General features: G+C 43.0%; 2 protein-coding genes and 1 long non-coding RNA gene across 3 annotated transcripts in view; 2 read left to right on the plus strand and 1 right to left on the minus strand.

Moving 5' to 3' along the window:
* The window catches only part of SCN8A (sodium voltage-gated channel alpha subunit 8), a 151,788-nt gene extending 147,530 nt beyond the window's left edge, over positions 1–4,258 (plus strand). Inside the window, exon 27 of the mRNA XM_048488370.1 lies at positions 1–4,258. Within this exon, the coding sequence (XP_048344327.1) occupies positions 1–1,145 (1,145 nt within the window). The 3' untranslated portion in view covers positions 1,146–4,258.
* The window catches only part of LOC125428369, a 22,470-nt gene continuing 2,950 nt past the window's right edge, over positions 2,872–22,391 (minus strand). The window contains exons 2-3 of the long non-coding RNA XR_007243813.1: positions 21,522–21,576; positions 2,872–2,983 (exon numbers count right to left, since the gene is read on the minus strand). This is a non-coding gene — a long non-coding RNA (uncharacterized LOC125428369). The remainder of the gene's footprint in view (positions 2,984–21,521; positions 21,577–22,391) is intronic.
* On the plus strand, positions 13,144–19,381 carry LOC125428367 (putative methyltransferase-like protein 7A). Its single transcript, XM_048488369.1, has 2 exons — positions 13,144–13,710; positions 18,990–19,381. Exons 1-2 carry the CDS (start codon positions 13,216–13,218, stop codon positions 19,224–19,226), a joined length of 732 nt encoding a protein of 243 aa, XP_048344326.1. The 5' UTR covers positions 13,144–13,215; the 3' UTR covers positions 19,227–19,381.

Below are 22,391 nucleotides of genomic sequence, written 5' to 3' on the forward strand. Positions count from 1 at the left end.
GTATGTTCTTGGCTGAAATCATAGAGAAATATTTTGTGTCACCTACTCTCTTCAGAGTCATCCGCCTGGCCCGTATTGGCCGTATCTTGCGCCTGATCAAAGGAGCCAAAGGGATCCGCACCCTGCTTTTTGCCTTAATGATGTCTTTGCCTGCCTTGTTCAACATTGGACTCCTGCTTTTCCTAGTTATGTTTATTTTTTCCATCTTTGGGATGTCGAACTTCGCCTATGTCAAGCACGAGGTTGGCATTGATGACATGTTCAACTTTGAGACTTTTGGCAATAGTATGATTTGCTTGTTCCAAATCACTACCTCAGCTGGATGGGATGGCTTGCTCTTGCCCATCCTAAACCGGCCTCCAGATTGTGATTTGGATAAGGAGCACCCCGGGAGTGGCTTCAAGGGTGACTGTGGGAATCCATCAGTGGGGATCTTTTTCTTTGTCAGCTACATCATTATCTCCTTTCTGATTGTGGTAAACATGTACATTGCCATCATTCTGGAGAACTTCAGTGTGGCTACAGAGGAAAGTGCTGACCCGTTGAGTGAAGATGACTTTGAGACGTTCTATGAGATCTGGGAGAAGTTTGATCCTGATGCCACACAGTTTATAGAGTACTGCAAATTGGCAGACTTTGCTGATGCTTTGGAGCATCCTCTCCGTGTCCCTAAGCCCAACACCATCGAACTCATCGCCATGGACTTGCCAATGGTGAGCGGGGACAGGATCCACTGCTTGGACATCCTATTTGCCTTCACCAAACGCGTGTTGGGTGATAGTGGTGAACTAGATATCCTGAGGCAGCAGATGGAAGAGAGGTTTGTGGCTTCTAATCCTTCCAAAGTGTCTTATGAGCCTATCACGACCACACTACGGCGTAAGCAGGAAGAGGTCTCCGCGGTGGTCATCCAAAGGGCTTACAGGGCCCGCTTAGTAAGGAGGGGCTTTATTTACCGAAAGAATGTCTCCAATAAGATGGAAAATGGGGGGACAAACAGAGAGAAAAAAGAAGGCACCCCGTCCACAGCATCCCTTCCATCCTATGACAGTGTAACTAAGCCTGAAAAAGAGAAACAGCGAGCCGAAGAAGGGAGAAGGGAAAGGGCAAAAAGACAAAAAGATGTCAGGGAATCCAAATGTTGAGATGATCCATACTAATAATAACTGTAGAAAACTTATGAACGGAAAAGATTGTTTACAAACTTCCTGATAAAAAAAATATATAACAATAGCAAAACAGCTGTGGAGACACTTTACCTGAAGATCTTATACCAAACATAGTCTGCTTACTGTGTGACCATGTTGCATCTCAAAGCAGTGATCTACCACCTGTTTAAAGGACCCATCTAGACAAATATATTTAAAAAAAACAAAAGCAGGAAACAATACAAAGGAGAAAAAAGGATTTTATACTGTTTGGGCAGGTGGATACTGCATGTTCCACGACAGTCAATGCAACTTAGGACAAACAAGCAAAATAAAACACACACACACACACACACACAAACACTCTTAAGGAAAAAAAAATGCTGCTTTAGAATTCTTTTTTTTTTCCAAAGCAGCCAAAATGGATTTTTATTTTTCTCATTTTATTGAAAGGAAACCTAGGGGGAAAAAAATCATTTTGAAGGGTTTGTTTGTTCAAGCAGAACTAGATTTTCATACCTGATGTTTAGTTTATGCAGCAAAAAAATTAGAATCAGGGGGGGGGGGAAGTCAATTCAAGCAAGCAACAACAAAAACTGAAAGCTGAAATGAAACGACACACATAGCCCATGCCATTTAATCGTCATTGTTTCTTTGGTATTTATTATCTGCATATTTCTTTATTATATGGGCTTCACTGTGGTTTGGGAGATGGGGGGGCAATCAGGTGTTTTCAGCCTGTCAAACTCACTTCAGGTTGGTTCCAAAAATAAAATAAAATTGTGCTCGTTTCAATGCATAGAAATGATTTGCATGATGGCATGCTGTGATCAGGAATCATGCATGAGGAATCATAAAACCACAAGACACTCAATATGCTGTCCAGGCCATGCGTTAAGCCATATGTTCAAAGCACTCCACTGACTACGGCACACTGTATTGGGAGAGATATTCTTAGCTAATACTATGTCCTTCACCGAGGTACCTGTTCTTAATCTTTTCATACACCCTCCAGTAGGAAAAAAAAAACCAAAAGTGAAACCATCAAAAAGTTGTTTGTGTCTCTTTTACAACTTTCATGGTACACACGCACACACACACACACACACACACACACACACATACTTTGCACTTTAAAAAAAGAAATGCAGATAACAAAAACCCAAAAATGCTGCTCTAAAACTCATTTGATGGGAAGACCATTCAAAAATGGTTCCTGATACAGTGTCAATGTCAAAAAGGACTTTAGGCCTTCAAAAAAACCCCATCCAGCAGTTCTGTAATCCACAATATTTATGATTACTTTTCAGCCTCCATTCTGCAGTTGTAGACACTCCTTCCCCCCTTTCTGGTAGCGCTAGGAAGTGCTACAGGAAACATCACCAGATCTTTTAAAGGTGCAATTTTGAGCATTTATCTAAAGCAATCTTATAATGGCCTTTGGGGATATTTGATGGGGGGGTACAGCACCTGCGTGCCATAGTTCCAGGACACAAGTAAAATAATAATGGGGCACAAGCTGAATGCTTGAAAAGTGACCTCTACTTAATTGTTCTTCCATTGATAGATTTCCTGAAGCTTGCATTCTGATGCTGCATGGTATCATTTGCTTTGCTAGCGGCAACTTTTCTTTTACAAAAAAAAAAACCAAACCAAAAGAACCCCCCCCTTTTTTTTAAATAACCCATGAAGTAGAGTGACTTACTTCTGACAAGCAAAAGTAGCAGAGTGCCGTAAGCGCGGAGCTGAGAGGAAAATGTGTCATAAATGTTGTGTGCCTTCCACCATATTCTCATTTCATCTCACATGGCTGTACAGTCATAATTTTAACAATCCTGCAAATTCAGATAGGGATGAAGAGCTACCTCGCAACTCATCTTAATTCAGAATAGATGGGAGTCTCACCACCACCACCACCACCCCCAAAAACACACACAACACAAATACAAAACCCTTTAAATTGTGTGTTTTAATACCTGGGAATCTTTCTTTTTTTTAATGTCCCATTACATCATTGTCATTCAACAAGTCAGTTATCACTGTGAACTCAGTTCTTTGTTTCCTCTCTCTCTCTCTCTCTCTCTCTCTCTCTCTCTCTCTCTCTCAGAAGGGCACGGGTTTGTAGAATAGTTGTGTTTTTGTTTTTTCCTGATAGGCCAAAGGTTGCATTGCATCATAACCAAGATTGTGTTCCATCTGCAGCTTAAGGAAGATGTAGAGCTGCTGTAACTGTTCAGGATGCTGGGTTGTGAAGGAAGCATATTGAACATGATAGAAGGAAGCAAGCTGTTTGAATGTGGACCAAATAAATTGTATCTCTAGAAGGCAAAAAATATATGCTTGAAATATCCAAAAAGCAAAACAAGAAAGCAGAAACGTCAGCGATGCCTTTTAGGTAAAAAGGCAGAGCCTTGATTGATAGCAACCTTAAATGCCTGCTAAAGGGTCATGTGGAAAGCAAGTTGTTTGATAGACATCTGTGCCAAGCTGGACTTTTTTTAAAATGCATAGTGTAGCTATCATGACATCAGTGGGAAAATTCTACTGTACCAGACACCACAAAGAACAAAACATTTCTCTCCTGTTAGACTTACCCCCCACTTACTCTTGCAATGTGTATAATATTTAAAAGAAATGAAAAATGACATGCAGATGTACAGGCAACATTGTAAACAGCACAACAGCAGCAAAAGCCGAAAAAGTGTGGTTGAACTTTTTAAAAGAATATTATAAATACTGTAATATATCATTTTATTTTATTGGCATGCCTTTTTGTAAATAACAAAGGACTACAAAAAATTAAATAGAATGGCTTCTGGCTTATGCCACTGTCCATGTTTAATTTTTATATATACATATATACATATAGATATATATATATATAAATACATTTTCTCTTTCTTTTTTCCACTTTTGAGATATCAACCTATGTACATCCCCACCAAGGGGGAAACAAATCCTCCCAAACAGACACAAAGAAAACCTTTATTGCAAAATTACCTTTACAAAAATAGAAATATTTAGACTATATTTTGGGTTCTGAGGTGCAATATATTTTGACCACTTCTATGCAAGATTTGGCTAAATGTCATAATTGTTCTTTAGCTGTACTATTGCTCCATTATCAAAAGCTTGGTACATATAGTGTTTGTGCTGTTGAATTTTATTAAGCAATTTTTAGTAAACAAAAATGCCCTGCAATCTATATTTACATTGAGTCATGACTTAGCGATACTTGAACTTTCTTACATTACAATAGTTTTGCTTAAGAATAAAAGTTATTAACAAACAGCTCCAGAGCTGTGGGCTATATCTTTCTGCTACAACGAACAGTTTGATTTTTTTTCTACTTTCTGTGTTCTGTGTGCTTGTTTAAACAATTGTCCCAATCTGCCACACTTCACAGATGCTGGGAGATTTGATCTGCATTTTTATACATGATTATTAGGTGAATCTTAGAATGTTAGAAGAGCCTTGAGCAAAAATGAATAACCCCATGAGGATGTCAATACACTGAGCTATAATGATACACTAATAGACTCAAGAAATGTGGAAGTGACCAACCGTCTGGGAAGTTAGGAAAGAAAGGAGCCACCAGAAAAGTTATGAAATTGTTAACAGTTTAAACATTGTAAGCTTGCTTGCTGAAAATTTAAGTTCAGTTTTTTGATATCACTGTCACCCCTGGAAATATTATTGAGGGAATATTTGATGACAATATTCAAACTAGTTCTTGTTTATATCTTCACTTATGGTGGGGGTACTAGTAGAATTAGGAAGAAATCATCAACTGCCTTGCTGTATGGTTATGTGTCTAATAGGGCTGTGTAGATTTCTAATGGTGGTTAACAGAAGGGCGCTGTGCGAATTTGCCATGGGAAATCTTCGATCGAGTCATAGCCAATAAACGAGTGCTCATTAGCAAAATTTAGAGGCACTTCTAAGTGGGTTTACACAAAAGTAAACCCTATTCTGTTCAATGAGGCTTAGTCCCAGGAAACTGTTCTTAAGATCGGAGTCTTATTGTGATTGGGATGTATTAATAACTACATCCCATCCACTCTAAGAAAACCAGGACTGTTGATAGAACATGTCTACAACTGAAAGAAAAAATCAACCATAAGCCTCGGCTGTACTCAGAAGAACAAACTTTTAATATAACTAAAATTTGTAAAATATTATTTAGAATATTGATCAGAATGTGAAAAAATTCCACTATTGAAAATGTTAAGCATGTGGTGATTTTTACGGAGATGCCAAAAATATTTCCTTTAGCCAACAAACAGATTTTTGCAAATAGAAACTCTTAGTAAACCCCCTCCCCTGAATTTTGTATGAGGAAAAAAATCTAGAATTTAGAACACTATTGTTTGGACAAGATTAACATTGTGATCTCTTTCTTCTTTTGGAAAAATGTCATTAAATTTTACTGGAAAGCATTATATTATGAAAATCCTGTTTAATTAGACAAGTGTTACTACTGAGGATTTTGAAAGGGAATCAGTATCACCAAAATAGTTAAAATTTACATTTTTCAATTAGATTTTACCAGTGCTATAATATGTAACAAATTCTTGTATTACTGATATAATTCTGAGGAAAGAGGGACATTGCATAAGCTTAGGCAGGATAAAAAAATTCTCTTGCATGTGAGAAACTTGTATTTGATTTGTTTAATTCGCAGCTTTTTTGTTGTTCTGTTTATTGATTTATTTTCTAAAAGCCTACAGCAAAATGAATGTCGCCTAGTTTCACTCTGTTGTTAGTCTTCCTGTTTAAGTTTTCTGATTTAAGTCATCTAGCTAGGCAACAGAGGTCTCACTTAAATGTTCAAAGTACTGTTACAGTTTTTATTGGCTCTAACCTTTTTAGGGAATATAGGAAGCCAAAAGAGAAGACCAATGAGTTAGATGGCTTGGTGGTTCCTTCTGGTCTTTATAAGAAAACATACTTTTGAAAACTTATATTGCTGCCACAAGCCAAAGAACATGAAATAAATGTTCCCAAGCACAAGGGGGAGTTGGCATTATTTTTTTCTCATAATTCATCAAAGTAAGGGTTCTAACGATTTAACTAAATTATGCAGGACCAGGTACTGGAAATATGGTTTATCCTAGGGATGATTTGTATGAAGTGACTCTTCCTAATGGATCGGTTGTGGCAGCTGCTCCACAAGATGAGCCTGGCAATTAAGAAATGGTCAGTCATGGCTGCCCTCAGTGTGTGGCATTAAGACTTTGATGAGCTACATGAAAACACTGGAGGAATTGTTGGTGATTTTCTCTGAAGCAACCTAGTGCTAAACTGTTAATTTAATACCATTCCACAAAGCACTATTAGAGCCTGCCATTATTTTAAAGTTGAAGAAAGGAAAGACAAGAGACTAGACAAGCTGTACGCATATGTTTTGCCAATAATCCATAGTGAGTGTCATCAGCAATGGCACAAGAGAAAAAAGGCACACAATTCCTTACTTGGCTACAAATTCCCTGTTGTGCAGGGGACATTCAGGTGTAATGCAACTGGCCCAGTTCTGGTCCAGTGTGAACATTCCCTGGGGACTGAATTTCTAACGTTTAAAATTAGTTGCTACTCAGCAACCAATACAGGGCAAAAAAGGAATCAGATACACATATTCCTTTGGGGGGAAGCAAACATGGTTCTCTGATGGTAGCGGAGAGCCAAAAAGCTATTTCATATTTGAAAGTGTTTTCAGTATATTAAGTCAATTAACGTCATCATGCTTGGGAAAGGAACATCTGCCACCACTATACACTTCTGAGTGTACATTTCCCCCAAAGTTTATTAAATGCCACCTGATTTCACACATTGACCGGAAAACCAGTTTATGCTGGTACAGGAGGATTGAGAGGATATCCCTGAGCTGCTTTTTGTTTGCTCTTTGGAGAGGCTGAAACACTATGATGGTGAGGACCATAGAAAAACTCTAGGTTGAAGCACTGTCTGCTCCATCATCCTGCTGAGGACTTCTGTTTCGAGGCTATGCACCAGCATGAAATTCCCTTCCCTGGTATTACAGGTGAGCTTTCAAGCAAGTTGCCACTGCAATCTATGCCGCCTGCATTGTATGTATTACTCCTTCCCAACAAGAAGGTACTCAGGCTGATACTGTGCTTGCCTTGGCAATAGGAAATGGGTAACTCTGAGGTGCTGTGTGTTCCACATCATATTCATCTGCACATCAATAATGCATTCTGTCCAGAAACGGTATGCATTAGGGCTTTTGCTGCACATAGGCTAGTGGACACCCAGATCTCGACTAACAAGCTGTTAGAAAGCCATCCGCTGGACAGCCATAAGTATGCATAAGCACTTTAAACTCTTGGTTCCAATCAGCTTTGTGCATTTCCTGTCATATCTTCCCATTCAAAGGGCTGAGGTACAATACCTTTGCTTCATGGGCTAGCTGCGTCTCCCCCATTGCCAGATGATTGAGAGAGAGAGAAAAGATGTAGTTATTATACTGAAAGTGGTTCTCCCAATAAGAGACTGTTCATTGAGATTTGCTTTTCTTTGTAGTCCCTGTCAAATGGCAAGCAAGGGAAAGCTTCATATATGATATTTTTCCCATGCGGGAATAATCTTGTAAGAGAAACCTGGCAGTTCTGTGCAAATGTATATTTTGCCATGATTACAAAAATAGATATCAGGAATGTGTGTGGGGAAGGACAAGGAGCCATAGCATATGAGGCTGTCCTCATATACCATTACCATATACCATCATATACAATATGCCATAATCCCTGTTGTGGTTCGTTATACGTTTTTTGATTCATCACATCCTGAATTCCAGAGCACAGAGCAACAGATATGGTGTTAGGCTCCAAAGGGGGAAAGGCCATATATTTTTTTTTTCCTGGGTCTAGAACACAGGTGTCAAACTCGCGGCCCTCCAGATGTTATGGACTACAGTTCCCATCATCCCCTGCCAGAATGATGATGAGAACTGTAGTCCATAACATCTGGAGGGTCGCGAGTTTGACACCTATGGTCCAGCAGCCCACATCTGGGAACAGCATGAAGTGGCTTTGCAAACTGCATATCAAGAACAAAATAAACACTTTGCAGGTCAAAAGAGACCAATGTCTGGCTTTCCCCTACATAAGTTATCTCCATGTAGGAAAAATATCATGTGAAGCAGATGTGAATTAAGCAGAAATCCCCATTCCCAAAAGGCAAAGGCAAACTCCACAAAACGAGGAGGCCAGTGAACGAGAGAGCCTCCGCTAACATACTAGCTTGGAAGTTTGTGGTACGGCTGATTTCAACAAAAGAAGCTTAGCATCTCAAAATTTGATAGAATTTGTTGAAATGATCTGTCACGTATATAAATATATAATCTTCCCATTCTACCCAACAATGTTGCTGCATGTTGCATCTGTATAGAGAGGATGTATGTGTACGTCTGTCTAAGCATCTTATAGGTGAAAATAGTTTCCCATGTGTTGGAGCTGGATATTGGAAAACAGATCTCTGGCAATTTTTGTTTTCAGCTCCACCACGGCTGTGTGTATGCGTGCAAGAGAAAAAGTGACCTTGGGCAAGTCACCTAACCTCTCTATGTGCCTCAGTTTTACCCATCTGCAAAATGGGCAATTACCTACCTCACAGGGGTGTTGTGAGGCTCAATTTAATTCACGTCTGTTCAGATGCTTTTCTGAGGTTTGCAACTGAAGTACTGTTCTAGGTGTGCCCAGGACAGAACCATGGATTCAGGGGAAAGCATAATGAGATGGTGCCATTCATGCTGCTAATTAAGAAAGTCACCACTACAGCTTTTTTTTCTCAACAGATATCAGGGCAAATATTTTTCTTTTCCTTCTGCACTCTGCTTGTTCTCCCTTCCCCCTTCAATAACATATTTCCAACCCTTTAAATCTTGATTCCTAAATTTTGTTCCGTTCTAAGAAAAGGGGAGAGAAAAGGAGGAATATTGGGGGAGGGGAGAAAGAGAATGTGTCTTAAAAAAACTACTTCTACCACAAAATAGTGAACGTCTGACTTATTGATTTCCTTTGTACTGTACATCTTTTTACTTTGGAATTTGCAATAAAAAGGTATGTCCATCTTGTTTTAACATCTTTGATGAAATGTCATTCTGTTCCCTTTGCTGAACCAATGCCATTCTTGTCATATTTAGCCTCCCTACCCCTATTCATTGTATTCTGTGAAGGCAAGAAGCAATTCCAAGGCCTTTTAAAGACAAGTTGCTTGTGTTCGTTAAAGAAAGTGGGTTTGAATAAAGTCATTTAGTACTGACCAATGTTTGAATAAGTTAAAGTACTGGACCACCTGTCCCAATGTTTCCCAAGCAATGTTCCAGGGCACATGATTCCACAAGGGGTAGGGTTGCCTTTTTAAACAGGATCAGGCTCTGAAGCTTAGATTCTGAGATTCATTCCCAGGGCCACAGGTTTAAAATTTTATGTGAACAAGCTGCTAGCCCACACACCAGTTGACTTATTTTAAGTCTTATTTTAAGACAATCTTATTTTAAGATTGTAGTAATTGCAGTAGGTGCAAACCAAGGAAAGGATGAAAGAATCTAACAGCACTTTAAAGTTAGCACACAGTTGCTTCCCATGTTATTTTATTTTGTGTGGTGCATGGTAGATCTCCTCCAAATCACATACATTCACAGTTAACTATGTGGTACGCTTCCTCATGGTGAGGTACTACCTATAGTAATGCTATACAACGATTTAAGTAGTGCAATGCTTAAACCCTAGGGGACTTGCTTGTTTAACTGGCCAGAGGTGCCCAGTATGAGAAGTGACACTAGCCAGAAGGGAAAGACTATTTCCTTTCCCTCCTGCCTTTCAACTAACAACTTAAATTGCTCCAGCTGCGGATGGTGGGTGGGATTGTGGTCAAATTGCAAATCCATGGCCAAGCAGAAACTCAGTGTTTCTGATGCTGCCCAGGCATTGGTGGGGGAGTGCAGAATGGACAATTACATCTTGTCCCCCCCTCCCTCTATGTGTGCCCTGTCAATGCTGTATAAGCTGTTTGTGAGCAGATGAGCACGCCCATCCCCAGTCTGGGACAGAATACAGTAGAATGCTCACAATTGGTCCGTCCATGAGCTGTTCATCCAGATTGGGCCACTTTCTTATCCCAAGCAATACCACCAAGATGGCACCAGAGGGCGTAATCCTCTGCTCTGTCACTCTGACATCCTACCTACCCAGCCACTGTGAATTGTCTTTTGCAGAATGGGAGGGCATATACTGGTGGGATGGATTGACTTACATTCTGGTTAGAGGGGAAGAATGTACTGCTTTGGGTGTTATATATCAGTTGAAGATTCAAGAGAATTGCAGTATTACAGTGCAAGATATGGCAGTTGGGGTGAAGTGTATGTAACCCAAATAATAATTGGATATGGCAACCAGTGGGTTGTTTTCAGTTGCCTGTTCATGGGTGGAGCCCCTCCCCCCGCCCCCGTGTGAACTGATGCAAGGATAACAATTCAGATAAAATTGTTAAACAATTATAGTTAAACAGATTCTTCATTTGGGTGCTGTGTGGTTTCCGGGATGATTCTTCATTTGCTGGCAATACTGTTATTCACTAGAATTAAATAGTATTAATAAGTTAAATATTTTAATTCTAAAAGGAACAAATAAATCGCAGCAGGCTCCAACAGCAGATACTGAATGAAGAAGATAGCAAACAGGAAAACAGTTCACAAATCCTCAGATCCTATAATCTATGATCCATATGGATATATCCTGGAATTTGCAGAAATAAAATGAATTTTGATTTCCTGAAGTTACTGTAATCCTGGTAAGAATGGATACAATGTGATATATAATATAATCCACGAGAAGGTTACTGACAGGAAAGATCTGTGTTCATTTATGTAAAAATTTATATGCTACCTTTCCAGAGACTTACACAAGGCACCTATAAGAAAAGAGAATATAGTAATAATACATTAATAAATATATTTACATAATTTAGCGCCTTAACCTAAGATCCCCTGGTGCTGCTGGACAGCCAATGGAGGCATGGCCACATTGATACAGGCAGCCCAATTCCCGGGGGGGGGGGGGGGACTCACCATAAAAGTCAGCACACCCCTATGCCAATTCAGGTGCCCACCTCACTGGCACAAGGGACAAATGCACAGGCAGAGTGGGCAGATACGCAGGCAGGAGCGTGCTGCATCCCCAATCCTGGAAGCTGATGCCATTTTCTAGCCCCTCTAATGCAGAAAGACACCTTGCATAGCTAGGGGCATTCCAAGGGGTGGAGCTGACTTTAATCAGCTTCCACTACCCTCCCAGCGCTCGCAGGCCAACAGACCTGGCCTTGGAAATATACCAAGTTTTTCATGACATGTGTTAATTAACTCCGATGGGGGGATTTTAGCTGGCCAGGGTTCTCTTTTCATCTTTGGGCTTCACCTTTGGACGTGACAAACACAAAATGCCCTTTGTCACACACCGCACACACCCCCAGCATTATAATGATTCATAGAATCATACAGTGGGAAGAGACCACAAGGGCCATCAAGTCCAACCTCCTACCATGCAGGAACAGACAATCAAAGCACCCCTGACAGGTGGCCATCTAGTCTCTGTTTAAAAACCTCCAAAGAAGGAGACTCCACTACACTCCGAGGAAGTGTATTCCAGTGTCAAACAGCCCTAACCATCAAGAAGTTCCTTCTAATTATTAATGGGATCTCTTTTCCTGCACCTTGAACCTCTTCTCCTTGTCCTAGTAGTCTCTGGAGCGTCAGAAAACAAGCTTGTTCCCTCTTCAACATGACATCCCTTCAAATATTTAAACATGTCACCCCTTAATCTTCTCTTTGCCAAATTAAACATATCCAGCTCCCTAAGTCTCTCCTGATAAGACATGGATGCCAGACCTTTTACCATTTTAGTTGCCCTCCTCTGGACCCGTTCCAGCTTGTCAATATCCTTCTTGAATCCTGGTGCCCAGAACTGAACACAGTATTCCAGGTGAGGTCTGACCAATGCAGAATAGAGAGGTACTATTACGTCCCTTCATCTAGACACTATACTCCTATTGATGCATCCCAGAATTGCACTGGCTCACTTGGCTGCCACATCACACTGCTGGCTCATGTTCAACTTGTGGTCTACTAAGACTCCCAGATCCCTTTCACATGTAGTGTTGTCAAGGCAGGTATCACCCATCCTATATTTGTGCATTTCATTTTTTCTGCCTATGTGGAGTATCTTACATTTCTCTCTGTTGAAGTTCATTTTGTTAGCTTTGGCCCATCTCTCTAACTTGACTAGGTCATTTTGAATCATGATTCTGTCCTCTGGGGTATTACCCTGTTTCCCCGAAAAAAAGACCTATCCCGAAAATAAGCCCTAGCATGATTTTTCGGGATTTTTGGAGGATGCTTGAAATATAAGCCCTACTCCAAAAATAAGTCCTAGTTACAGATTTCCTGGTGCAGCTGATCTGGTAATGTGGGGGGTGCAAAATCATGGAAGAAAAATAAGACATCCCCTGAAAATAAGCCCTAACACATCTTTTGGAGCAAAAATTAATATAAGACCCTGTCTTATTTTCAGGGAAACACGGTAGCTACTCCTCCTAATTTGGTGTCATCTGCAAATTTGATTAGCATGCCCTCTATTTCATTATCCAAATAGAGGTTCTTGTCTTCTATCAGGCAGGGTGGGCTAAAAACTGCAACAGATGCATAGAAAGGTGAATAAATTTTAAACTCGTTTTAGTTTACACAGCAGATATGTGCTTCAGCAACCTTTCTTGTGCAATTGAATAAATAGGACAGTGGGCATTCTCACACTTTCAGATCTTCAGTCCAGTCTGAATACGCAGGCATCTGTCACTGTTCTCTACAGAGACTGCTTTTCAGCACAAGTCCGTGTGACTTTAAGAGAAAATTATGAAGGCAGCTGGTAGGAGAAGCCGGATGCAACCAGCTTAGTGCAGAAAAGCAGCTTTGGGAGAACCAGGAACTGCCTGCAAGAAAAAGCGAGAGCACTCTGCTGGGGGTTGCAGCAAGATCACCGAGGCAGTTCCTGCAGGGATGGTGCTGGTCCCTTTCTTCCAGAACTGTGTCAGGCTCCTTGCATTGCCCATTTATGTGCTCTCCTTCCTGGGCTACTGGGACTCTATTTGTAAGAGAATCTTCCCTTATTTCATCAGCAAGTTTAGCAAACGCTATAACCAAAAACTTTACAAGGAGAAGGAGCTGCTGTTCAGCAATCTGGAGGACTTCACCGGGCCTTCGGGAGAACTCTTGCTGCTTGAGATCGGCGCAGGGAGCGGGGCCAACTTTCAGTTCTACCCGCCTGGCTGTCAGGTCACATGCACGGACCCAAACCCCAACTTTCAAAAATATCTCCAGCAGAGCATGGCTGAGAACCGGCATCTCCAGTACAAGCGTTTCGTAGTGGCCCCCGGGGAGGATCTGCATCAGGTACCTGACGGCTCTGTGGATGTGGTGGTTTGCACCCTGGTTCTGTGCTCTGTGGCCAGTGTCCCAGCCATTCTGAAGGAAGTCCTAAGAATACTCAGACGGGTAAGTTAAAAGAAAGTGTAGCCGGGAGCCTTCTTTGATAGGCCTGGCTGATATGAGTTATGCTGGAGAACAGGATTTCTGGGGTGGGCATGTGTGAAGGGTAAAATATGCAACAACAATGAGAGGAAAGTCAATACCACACGATAAATCCAAGAGGAAACGGACAGAGGACAGGAGGCAGTATCGGAGGGGGAGGCAAAATGGCATTTCATTTAATATTTAGATATTACTTGTGCACTGTATGTTATGCAACCTGCTTTCTTAGGCTGTCAAATTCAAGCCTCTGCTCTCTCTTCCCATCTGTTGGAAATTTGGCAGGGATGGTGAAATGGCTGAGAGGGGAACTCTCATCCAATTGGATGAGCCACAAACAAATGTTGCAGACAGAATGGAAATGAAGCTGAAAATGCTAACAAAAATGAATAAGTACAATATTTAATATGCCCTAAACTGAATGGCCCAGGCTAGCCCAGTCTCATCAAGGCCCCTTCTGCACGGCACAGGGAGAGCGGGTTGCAGGCGGGATAAAGTAACCCGCTCTCCTGTTTTCCCATTCGTTCGCATGCCTCCATGCAGGCAGCGACCAGAGCAGGGGCGTAATGCCCATTGGGAAAGGTGGGCATCTGCCCAGGGCACCACCTTGTGGGGGGGCATCAAAATGCAGGGTTCGTTTTTGGGTATTTTTAGTGGTTTTCCATTTTTGGCCTGCAGGGGGTGCAGTTTTTAGGCTAGCGGCACCAAATTTTCAGCATATCATCAGGAGACTTTATGCTACCCCCCACGTTTGGTGAGGTTTGGTTCAGGGAGTCCAAAGTTATGGACTCCCAAAGGGGGTGCCCCATCCCCCATTGTTTCCAATGGGAGCTAATAGGAGATGGGGGCTACAGTTTTGAGGGTCCATAACTTTGGCTCCTCTGAACCAAACTGCACCAAACCTTGGGGGTATCATTAGGGAAGTCTCCTGATGAGACCATGAAAGTTTTGAGACTGTGGCTTCAGAAATGTGCCCCCCAGCCTGCAACCCCCATTGACATCAATGCAGAAAACTCAATGCAGAACAAAGATTCTTGGGCAAATTTCTGGGATGTTCCTGCAGGGGGTGCATTTTTGGATGTATCAGCACCAAAATTTCAGGGTATCATCTGGAAACTGTCATGATGGCACCGCCAAAGTTTGGTGCAGTTTGGTTCAGGGGGTCCAAAGTTATGGACCCTCAAAAGCCCCCATCTCCTTAGCAAAGAATGCGGGATGGGGCACTTCCCCATTCCCATGAAAATCCATCAATACCATGGAACTGGAGTGAAGAAACAGCACAATGATGTTGTTAGAACAGGGGCTGGCAACCTTTACCACCCAAAGAGCCATTTGGACCCATTTCCCTTGGCCCCGAAGATCTACCGAGCCGGAGAGGCAGCTCCACATGCAGCCACCTCCGGTTCGGCCCCTCCGCTCACCTGGGAGGCTCCACGCGCTGGGAGGCGGGGCCGCCGGGCAGGGAAACCCCCTCTGTCCGATGCAGCAGGCAGCCGCCTGCTCTGTGGGGCAGAGTGGGGATGGCGGCTGTGGCCTGCCAGGTGCCGCCGCCTCTCACACTGTGGAAGGCAGCGGCACTGGGCAGGAAAACCCCCTCTGCCCAACGGAGCAGGCAGCTGCCTGCTCCATGGGGCAATGGGGGGATGGTGACTGCAGCCTGCCAGGTGCTCCCACCTCTTGCACTGCGGGAGGCAGCGGCGCCAGGCAAGGAAACCCCCTCTGCCAGACGGAGCAGGCAGCCACCTGCTCTGTGGGGCAGAGGGGGGATGGCGGCTGCTATGGAGGGACACGTCCACGCTACCCTCCAACCTCCAGTCTACTTGGAGCTGAAGTATAAGGCTGAAAGAGCCGCATGCGGCTCCGGAGCCACGGGTTACAGACCCCTGTGTTAGAATATTGTGTATATTGAAATGTACATTTCAGACTGGGAGAAGATAACTTATTTATGAGCCACTCTGAGCCCACTGCAGCAGGGGAGAAGAGGATAAAAATCAAATAAATAAATATTTGACATGGGGATAACTTATTTGACAATTTTGGCAGCCGTCCTGTATTTCTAACACTCACAGAATACATGGTTTACCCCAAATCTTTTCCCCTGATTTTTGATTCAGACATATACTTCTATCCCAAGTACTACTCTACCTGGAAGCAAAAAGAAAACCATATATTCAAATGGAGTTTGTTTACTATCCGATAATTTTGCTTAACATCCTTGCCTGAAACCATAGTTATAAGCCTATGCAACCAGGCAGTCAGGAATGTTGAGCATCAGTGGGATTTACTTCCAACATTTCGTATTTAAGCTGGACCACCCAGTACAACATGGATGGAGTCAGGTTAGAGCTTTAGAATGCAATTCTGAGGGCAGCTCTGACATCTGTTGACTGTTGACACCTGTTGCTGGCTGTTCACCTAGTTTAAACAGCTTCCTGGCTGTTCACTTAGTTTAAAAGCTTATAGCCAGGAGATGCCAGAGAAGCAAACTCTGCTGTACATCTGGAACTTTCAACTACAGTAAATCATTAATTCTCAAACTGCATAAGCCTCCCCACCTCCCATTGTGCAGGATGAATTGCCCCCAGAAAGCTCTGTATTTAAATCACTCTTACTGTACTCACTGAACTGTACTATACTGACTAAGTGAAGGCTATCATACTTTGGCCATATTGTGAGTAGACCAGAATCATTAGAAAAGACAGTAAAGCTATGAAAAGCTGAAGGCAGCAAGAAAAGAGAAAGACCCAACAAGGAACGGATGGTCTCAGTCAAGGAAGCCAGGACCCATAATTTGCAAGGTCTGAGCAAGACAGTTAAATGATATGGCATTCTGAGGTAATTAATACCTCTTTTTTGCCACCATGTCACTGCTGATTTATGGAAACCCCACAGAGGGTTTTCAAGGCAAGAGACATTCAGAGCTGGTTTGCGATGGCCTGCCCCCGCATCGTCACCTAAATATTCCTTGGAATTCTCCCATCCAAAAACTTGCCCAAGTAGCAGCTGAGAGTGTGTGACTGGCCCAAGGTCACGTGACAAGTTTTCATGGCAGAGAGGGGATTTGAACCTGGGCTTCCCATACCCTAGTACGACACCATGAACACTTCACCATGCTGGCTCTCATTCAGAGGCGTAGCTGGGCCAGAGTGCGCCCAGTGCGCACTCTGGCTTCCCCCCACACACAGCGGCACCCCCCCACACACAGCGGCGCCCCCCACCCGCACAGCAGCACCCTCCGCTCCCACTTCTTTTAGAAAACTGAGCAGGCTGGAGAACAGGCTTTCCTGTTCTGGTGGGAACTACATTTCCCAGGATCTCCTGGGAAATGTAGTTCCCACCAGAACAGGAAGGCTTGTTCTACAACCTGCTCAGTTTCCTAAAGTAAGTGTGGGGGGGCACCGCGGGGGGGGCGCCGCGGGGGGGGCGGCATGATTCCCCCCCACAGCGCCCCCCCCCCCCGCGGAAGGCCTGTTCTTCACCCTGCTCGGTTTTCTAAAGTAAGGGGGGGCGCCACGGGGGGAGGGGGAAAGGGGGAGGGGCCAGGGGGATTTTGCGCCCCCCCACGTGACCCAAATCCGTGCGCCCAGTGCGTTGTGCACCCCACTCCCCCTGGGAGCTTTGCCACTGCTCTCATTAATTCATAGGGTCACCATAAGTTAGAAGTGCTATGACAGCAGGAGTGTATCTATTGAAAATAGCACGTAGGGCAAGTACTGCCCATGCAGAGTTCGGGGGTGGTGCGCACAGTTCAACACTGGGCCCTCTGCTTGCTCTCCCTTCTCTTGTGCTGTCTGAGCTCTCTGGGCTGCGGCCTGCGAGGCTGCAACACAAGGCTGCAGCACCAAAGGCACAAGCTTTGCTTGCCCCACCCGAGGTACACGTCTGTATGACAATTCACACATACACAATCACACACACACACACTGCATTCATGTTCATCATAAGAAAAGAGCCATAAACTCACTATATTTTATAGAACCAGGAACAAATATACTAGGAACTTAAATGATTAACTCAAAGATTAGATTTGAATCCAGTAGCAGTTTAGAGACCAACAACAGTTTCAGGGTGTAAGCGTTTGAGAATCAAAATTACCTTCATCAGGTACAGGCCCTTTCAGCACAGACACTTAAAAACATTTTGAGGCAGAAAATAAAACATTTCCTCCAATGAGTTCGGCATTGTTTTCACCTCAAAACGTTTTATTTGCAGCCTCAAAGCATTTCAAACAGATCCCCTTTTAAAACAATTTTCTGGCTGAAACATTTTTAAAATGGCTTCATTTGCTTGTGGGGTCCTTTTACGGCATTTCCCACACCTCTCTGCCTTCCCTGCTCTTCCTCATTGGCACCATTTTGTGAGCTCGCTCCTTGCCCCTCGCCTGTTCCTGGAGCACTTTGGAGGATTTGAGCAGAGTTTGTTCAGTTTGGTAGGCTAATGTTCAAAGGAAAGAGTGCAGAAAGTGCAGAGCACTGCAGCACCCTGCTGTGAAGTACTGATACAGTGATTCCACCTGACAAACTCAAAATTTAGTGAACACCAGAACACAACAGCTGTTGAGGTGAAACACTCCCAAAATGGCTGCCATGCAGGTTTGGACCAAGGGAGGCTCCATAAAATGGCACCAAGCCAACAGTCTCCTACACTAGAGGCAGTTGATTCCAAATGGGTGTTCCCTGCAGACATAAAGGTGGTTCTTCCAGAGTTCTTTTGAACCACTTCCTTCTTTTATGCAATCTAGGAAAGTGAGGATTGACTGTTCGCTTTGTGGAAGAACAGTGGCATTCACTGTTCCAATATTTCATATTCTGTCTACGCACATAGTGCGACAAGACAAGACACACAGTGCGACAGAACAAGAGTTTTACAAATTTTGGCTTGGGAGGGGCAGTTATTTAGGGAAGAAATAATGCTGTGTGACCCGCCCACTTCCCCTTCCCTCTCCGTAGAGACATGTGTCATCAACAGTATTCCAACACACTGTTGCACTGTTCCAACACACTGCTGCAGCATTTCCTGCCTGACTGCATTGCAGAGGTATCGTGTAGCTTCTTAGCGTGGCCATCTATGGGCAGAAAAGTTGGGGAACATCTTCTGGGAAGCATACGTAACCCTCAGTTCCCTACTTCAAACTCACTGAACTTCCTTTTTGAAGTTTATTAGGAATCAGTGGTAAGCTGGGGCACTGTTTTTCTCATGCATTTCTTTCCCTGGAGCATATTTAAACATTTTTATTTCGTTCACAGGGTGGTGCATTTTATTTCTTGGAACATGTGGCTGCTGACCGATCCAGCTGGGGTTATTTTTGGCAGCAAATCTGGGATCCCACCTGGAAATATTTGGGAGACGGCTGTTCCTTGATCAGGGAGACTTGGAAGGATCTGGAGAAGGGGGAGTTCTCTGAACTGAAGCTGCAGCGCATAAATGCGCCACTGAACTGGACCCCAACCCGTCCCCATATTCTCGGTTACGCTGTGAAATGACTGCACAGCATCTCCCTCTGAGAGCATTAGCTAGGCCCACAAGTCACACAAATTAAATTGCTGGTTTCTTCAAGGGACTAAAGAATGAAGTTCACAGGATTTCTAAATGATGAATGAAGAAAATAAATAAAACATTTCTTGTATCTTTTAATTAAGTCCATGTGTTTCGCTACATTTTTTTTTGTATTTGTCTATATGGTGGGTTTAAGCTAAAAAAATTGTAATTATGTAAATTTATCTTGCAAAATTTTTTCCTCAGCTACTCCACACAAACATTGGTAAAACATACACCCTACAGCAGTGGTGGCGAACCTTTGGCACTCCAGATGTTATGGACTACAATTCCCATCAGCCCCTGACAGCATGGCCAATTGACCATGCTGGCAGGGGCTGATGGGAATTATAGTCCATAACATCTGGAGTGCCAAAGGTTTGCAACCACGGCCCTACAGGAATGTGTGTCAATAAATAACTGGTTTATGTCTAATCCCCAGTGTCACTTCTGGTTCCAAATTTGGTGGCAGTAACACAGAGAGGGACACTTCCCTCCCCCTAGTAACTGGGCACACATTCGGTCCATCAGCCTTAGAGACTCATCAAAGCCTTTTCAAACACTAATAACATCTTCTATGACCTGGATTAATATGTTTATACTCATTATTTCCCTCATTTCTCATTAGTCTCTCAAGGAGAATTAGACAGTTATAAAAGATGATGCAAAATGAGGTATAATGCATGTAGTGAACAATGCAATAAAACCAGATTACACAAATTAAAGAACATAATGGTATAATATATTACACAAACTGGATTTCACAGTTATAGAACACTGAAGCTCAGGCAATCTATAATGCATATGGTAAAGGAAACAATATAAAAGAGAAAGAAAGTTGCAAAAAAAAATTTTTAATTGTATTACCTAAAAAAAAATACCCTTTCTGTAGAATTCTGTTCTACTTCATCCCTACACCCTTTATGAGGGGGGGGGGGGGGAAGAGAGAGAGAGAGAGAGAGAGAGAGAGAGAGAGAGAACTGACTAATATCTGGCATGGAGTTGGACTAGCAATGCAAATAAGTACAAATACAAATACAAAACCTTTAATGGCATATAAAGAGTGGTAAAATACAAATTATGTTAAAACCAATTGAGTAAAATTTACACAAAGGTTTCACTCTTGATCCAAGTGCCTTTGTTAAAAACCTGGCAACTGATTCAGTAGTGTGGGGATGATGGTCACTAAGCAAGTATGAAACTATTTCCTTGTCTGGTCTTGCTGAAAATTTCTTCACGATGGCCTCAAGAAAAAGCAACCGATAGTCTGCCAAATCTTTACAATGAAGGAGCACGTTATTGGATCCCTTTTTTGGCTCCATTTTTTTTACTGTAACAACAAGGTGGATTTGTATACTGAACTAGCGGGCCCAGCCACGCGTTGCTGTGGCAATTGTCCTTCTCATCACAGTCTGCAACCCACACAGATGTCCATGCAGGTCCAATGATCCCCAGCATAGCCTTTTGGGGTGATCAAGTGGAATCCCTCTTTCCCTTTTCAATGCACATTGTTATATGGTGCTGTCTTGTTTTTTTAGTATAAAGTAACCCTTCCCATTCCACAACAGAACTGTCCAGAGTGTGAATCCCGCTGTCCATAAGGCTGGTTGACACGCACAGTCCTGGCTTGGGTAAGGCAGAACTGGGGCAAGCAGGCTATCCCAGTCAGGCAGAAGAGGCAGGGTGGTGAGGCGCTCAGATCGAGGCCAGCTCCCTGGGTTCTTAAAAGGCCATGTGCAAAAGAAGCGGAGCTGGTAGTGTTGGTTCGCCCCCCACCCCGTGGATTTTCTTAGAAGAAAAAGGCAAACTGCAGCTCGCTTTTAGTAAAAGAGAGCTGTGGCGAATATGGGTGAGGAAGTGGGTAAGTGGTGGTTGGATGTGAGGGAGGGCAGAGTGAGGTGTGTGAGGATGAGCTGGATGTGTGTTGTGTGGTAGCAGTGGGTGAGGCACAGAGAGTGAAAGTTACCTGACGTCTCACACGGCAAAGTGTGTAGGTGTTTCACTTCCACTCGTATTACCTAACAGTATTACCTATTTACTGTTTCCACTGCTCATCTCTGCCCATCTGAGCGAACATTCTAAGCCCTCATCCCAAGCCCTCAGGCCACAGACAGACAGGCTGCACGAACATTCTAAGGATGACAGTTGAACAAAAATAGCTTCATGGCCTAGTGCGCCAGGAAAAAGACGTTTTACCTGGCTCAGGTATGGAATTTCGGTGACTTGAAGGTCTGAGTACCTACCCGCAACAGGGAGGGATGTCCTGTGAAAATTTGGGGGCGATCCGTCCAGCAGCTTCTGAGGGAGACCATCAGAGACAAACACACTGTTAGATTTTTATATATATAGATTGCTATGTGTAAGGACAATTTCCATCACTAGAGGGAGCATTTGGCCAATATTTGTCCTCCTTTTACATTTTAACAAGGGTTTTCCCAAGGAAGGGGGGGGCAGCAGCTAGGTCACCCAGCAAACTTCCATGGCAGAAGGGGGATTGAGACCTGAGATTCCCAGATCCTAGTCCAACACTTTAACCACTGCACATTGGTGGTGCTCAAATATGGGGGAAGGAGCGAGACACATCAGCAATTTCTTCACCAATACCCCATCAAAGGCATAGCAAAGGCAGTGAGAAAGGGATAGAAAGAACAAAAGAAATTCAGTATGCCTTGCTATGTATGCACCCATTTTTTTAACTGAATTGACTTTTCTAGCTACATGTTTTTGAACTGGCATTATCTGCTGTTGTTGCTTTCTGACAAGCAGTCAAGGAAAATGAAGCCACCTGACAGGAATAGCTACTCGAATAGTTTGCCCGTTACTTTAAGCATTTGACTCTGACCTTCATGTTGCGGGGATCTCTTGTGAGAGGACTTCAGATCTTGGCTGATATGAAACACTGATTATCATCTTTACCTCCATCTGTACAACTATTTATATCTATTAATACAGAAAAAAAGTATAACTTTTTGCTAATTGTTTATACCTGTAAGGGGTATTATCTCAGGCCTAGTTTGTTATTCCCCAAGATCAACATGGAAGAATATGGATAGGTGTAGTAATATTGGCAAACTCAGTTTTTGTTAGATTTATGTGATATGGGCCTATTGCGA

This window comes from Sphaerodactylus townsendi, linkage group LG03, assembly GCF_021028975.2.
Source record: "Sphaerodactylus townsendi isolate TG3544 linkage group LG03, MPM_Stown_v2.3, whole genome shotgun sequence".
In the NCBI taxonomy this organism is placed as follows: Eukaryota; Metazoa; Chordata; class Lepidosauria; order Squamata; family Sphaerodactylidae; genus Sphaerodactylus; species Sphaerodactylus townsendi.

What these genes read in the sequence shown, in the direction of transcription:
- LOC125428367 (XM_048488369.1), top strand. Translation starts at nt 13,216, where the DNA reads ATGGTGCTGGTCCCTTTCTTCCAGAACTGTGTCAGGCTCCTTGCATTG. An exon ending in TCCTAAGAATACTCAGACGG is followed by an intron (nt 13,711 to 18,989) that starts GTAAGTTAAAAG and finishes TTTCGTTCACAG; the next exon opens with GGTGGTGCATTTTATTTCTT.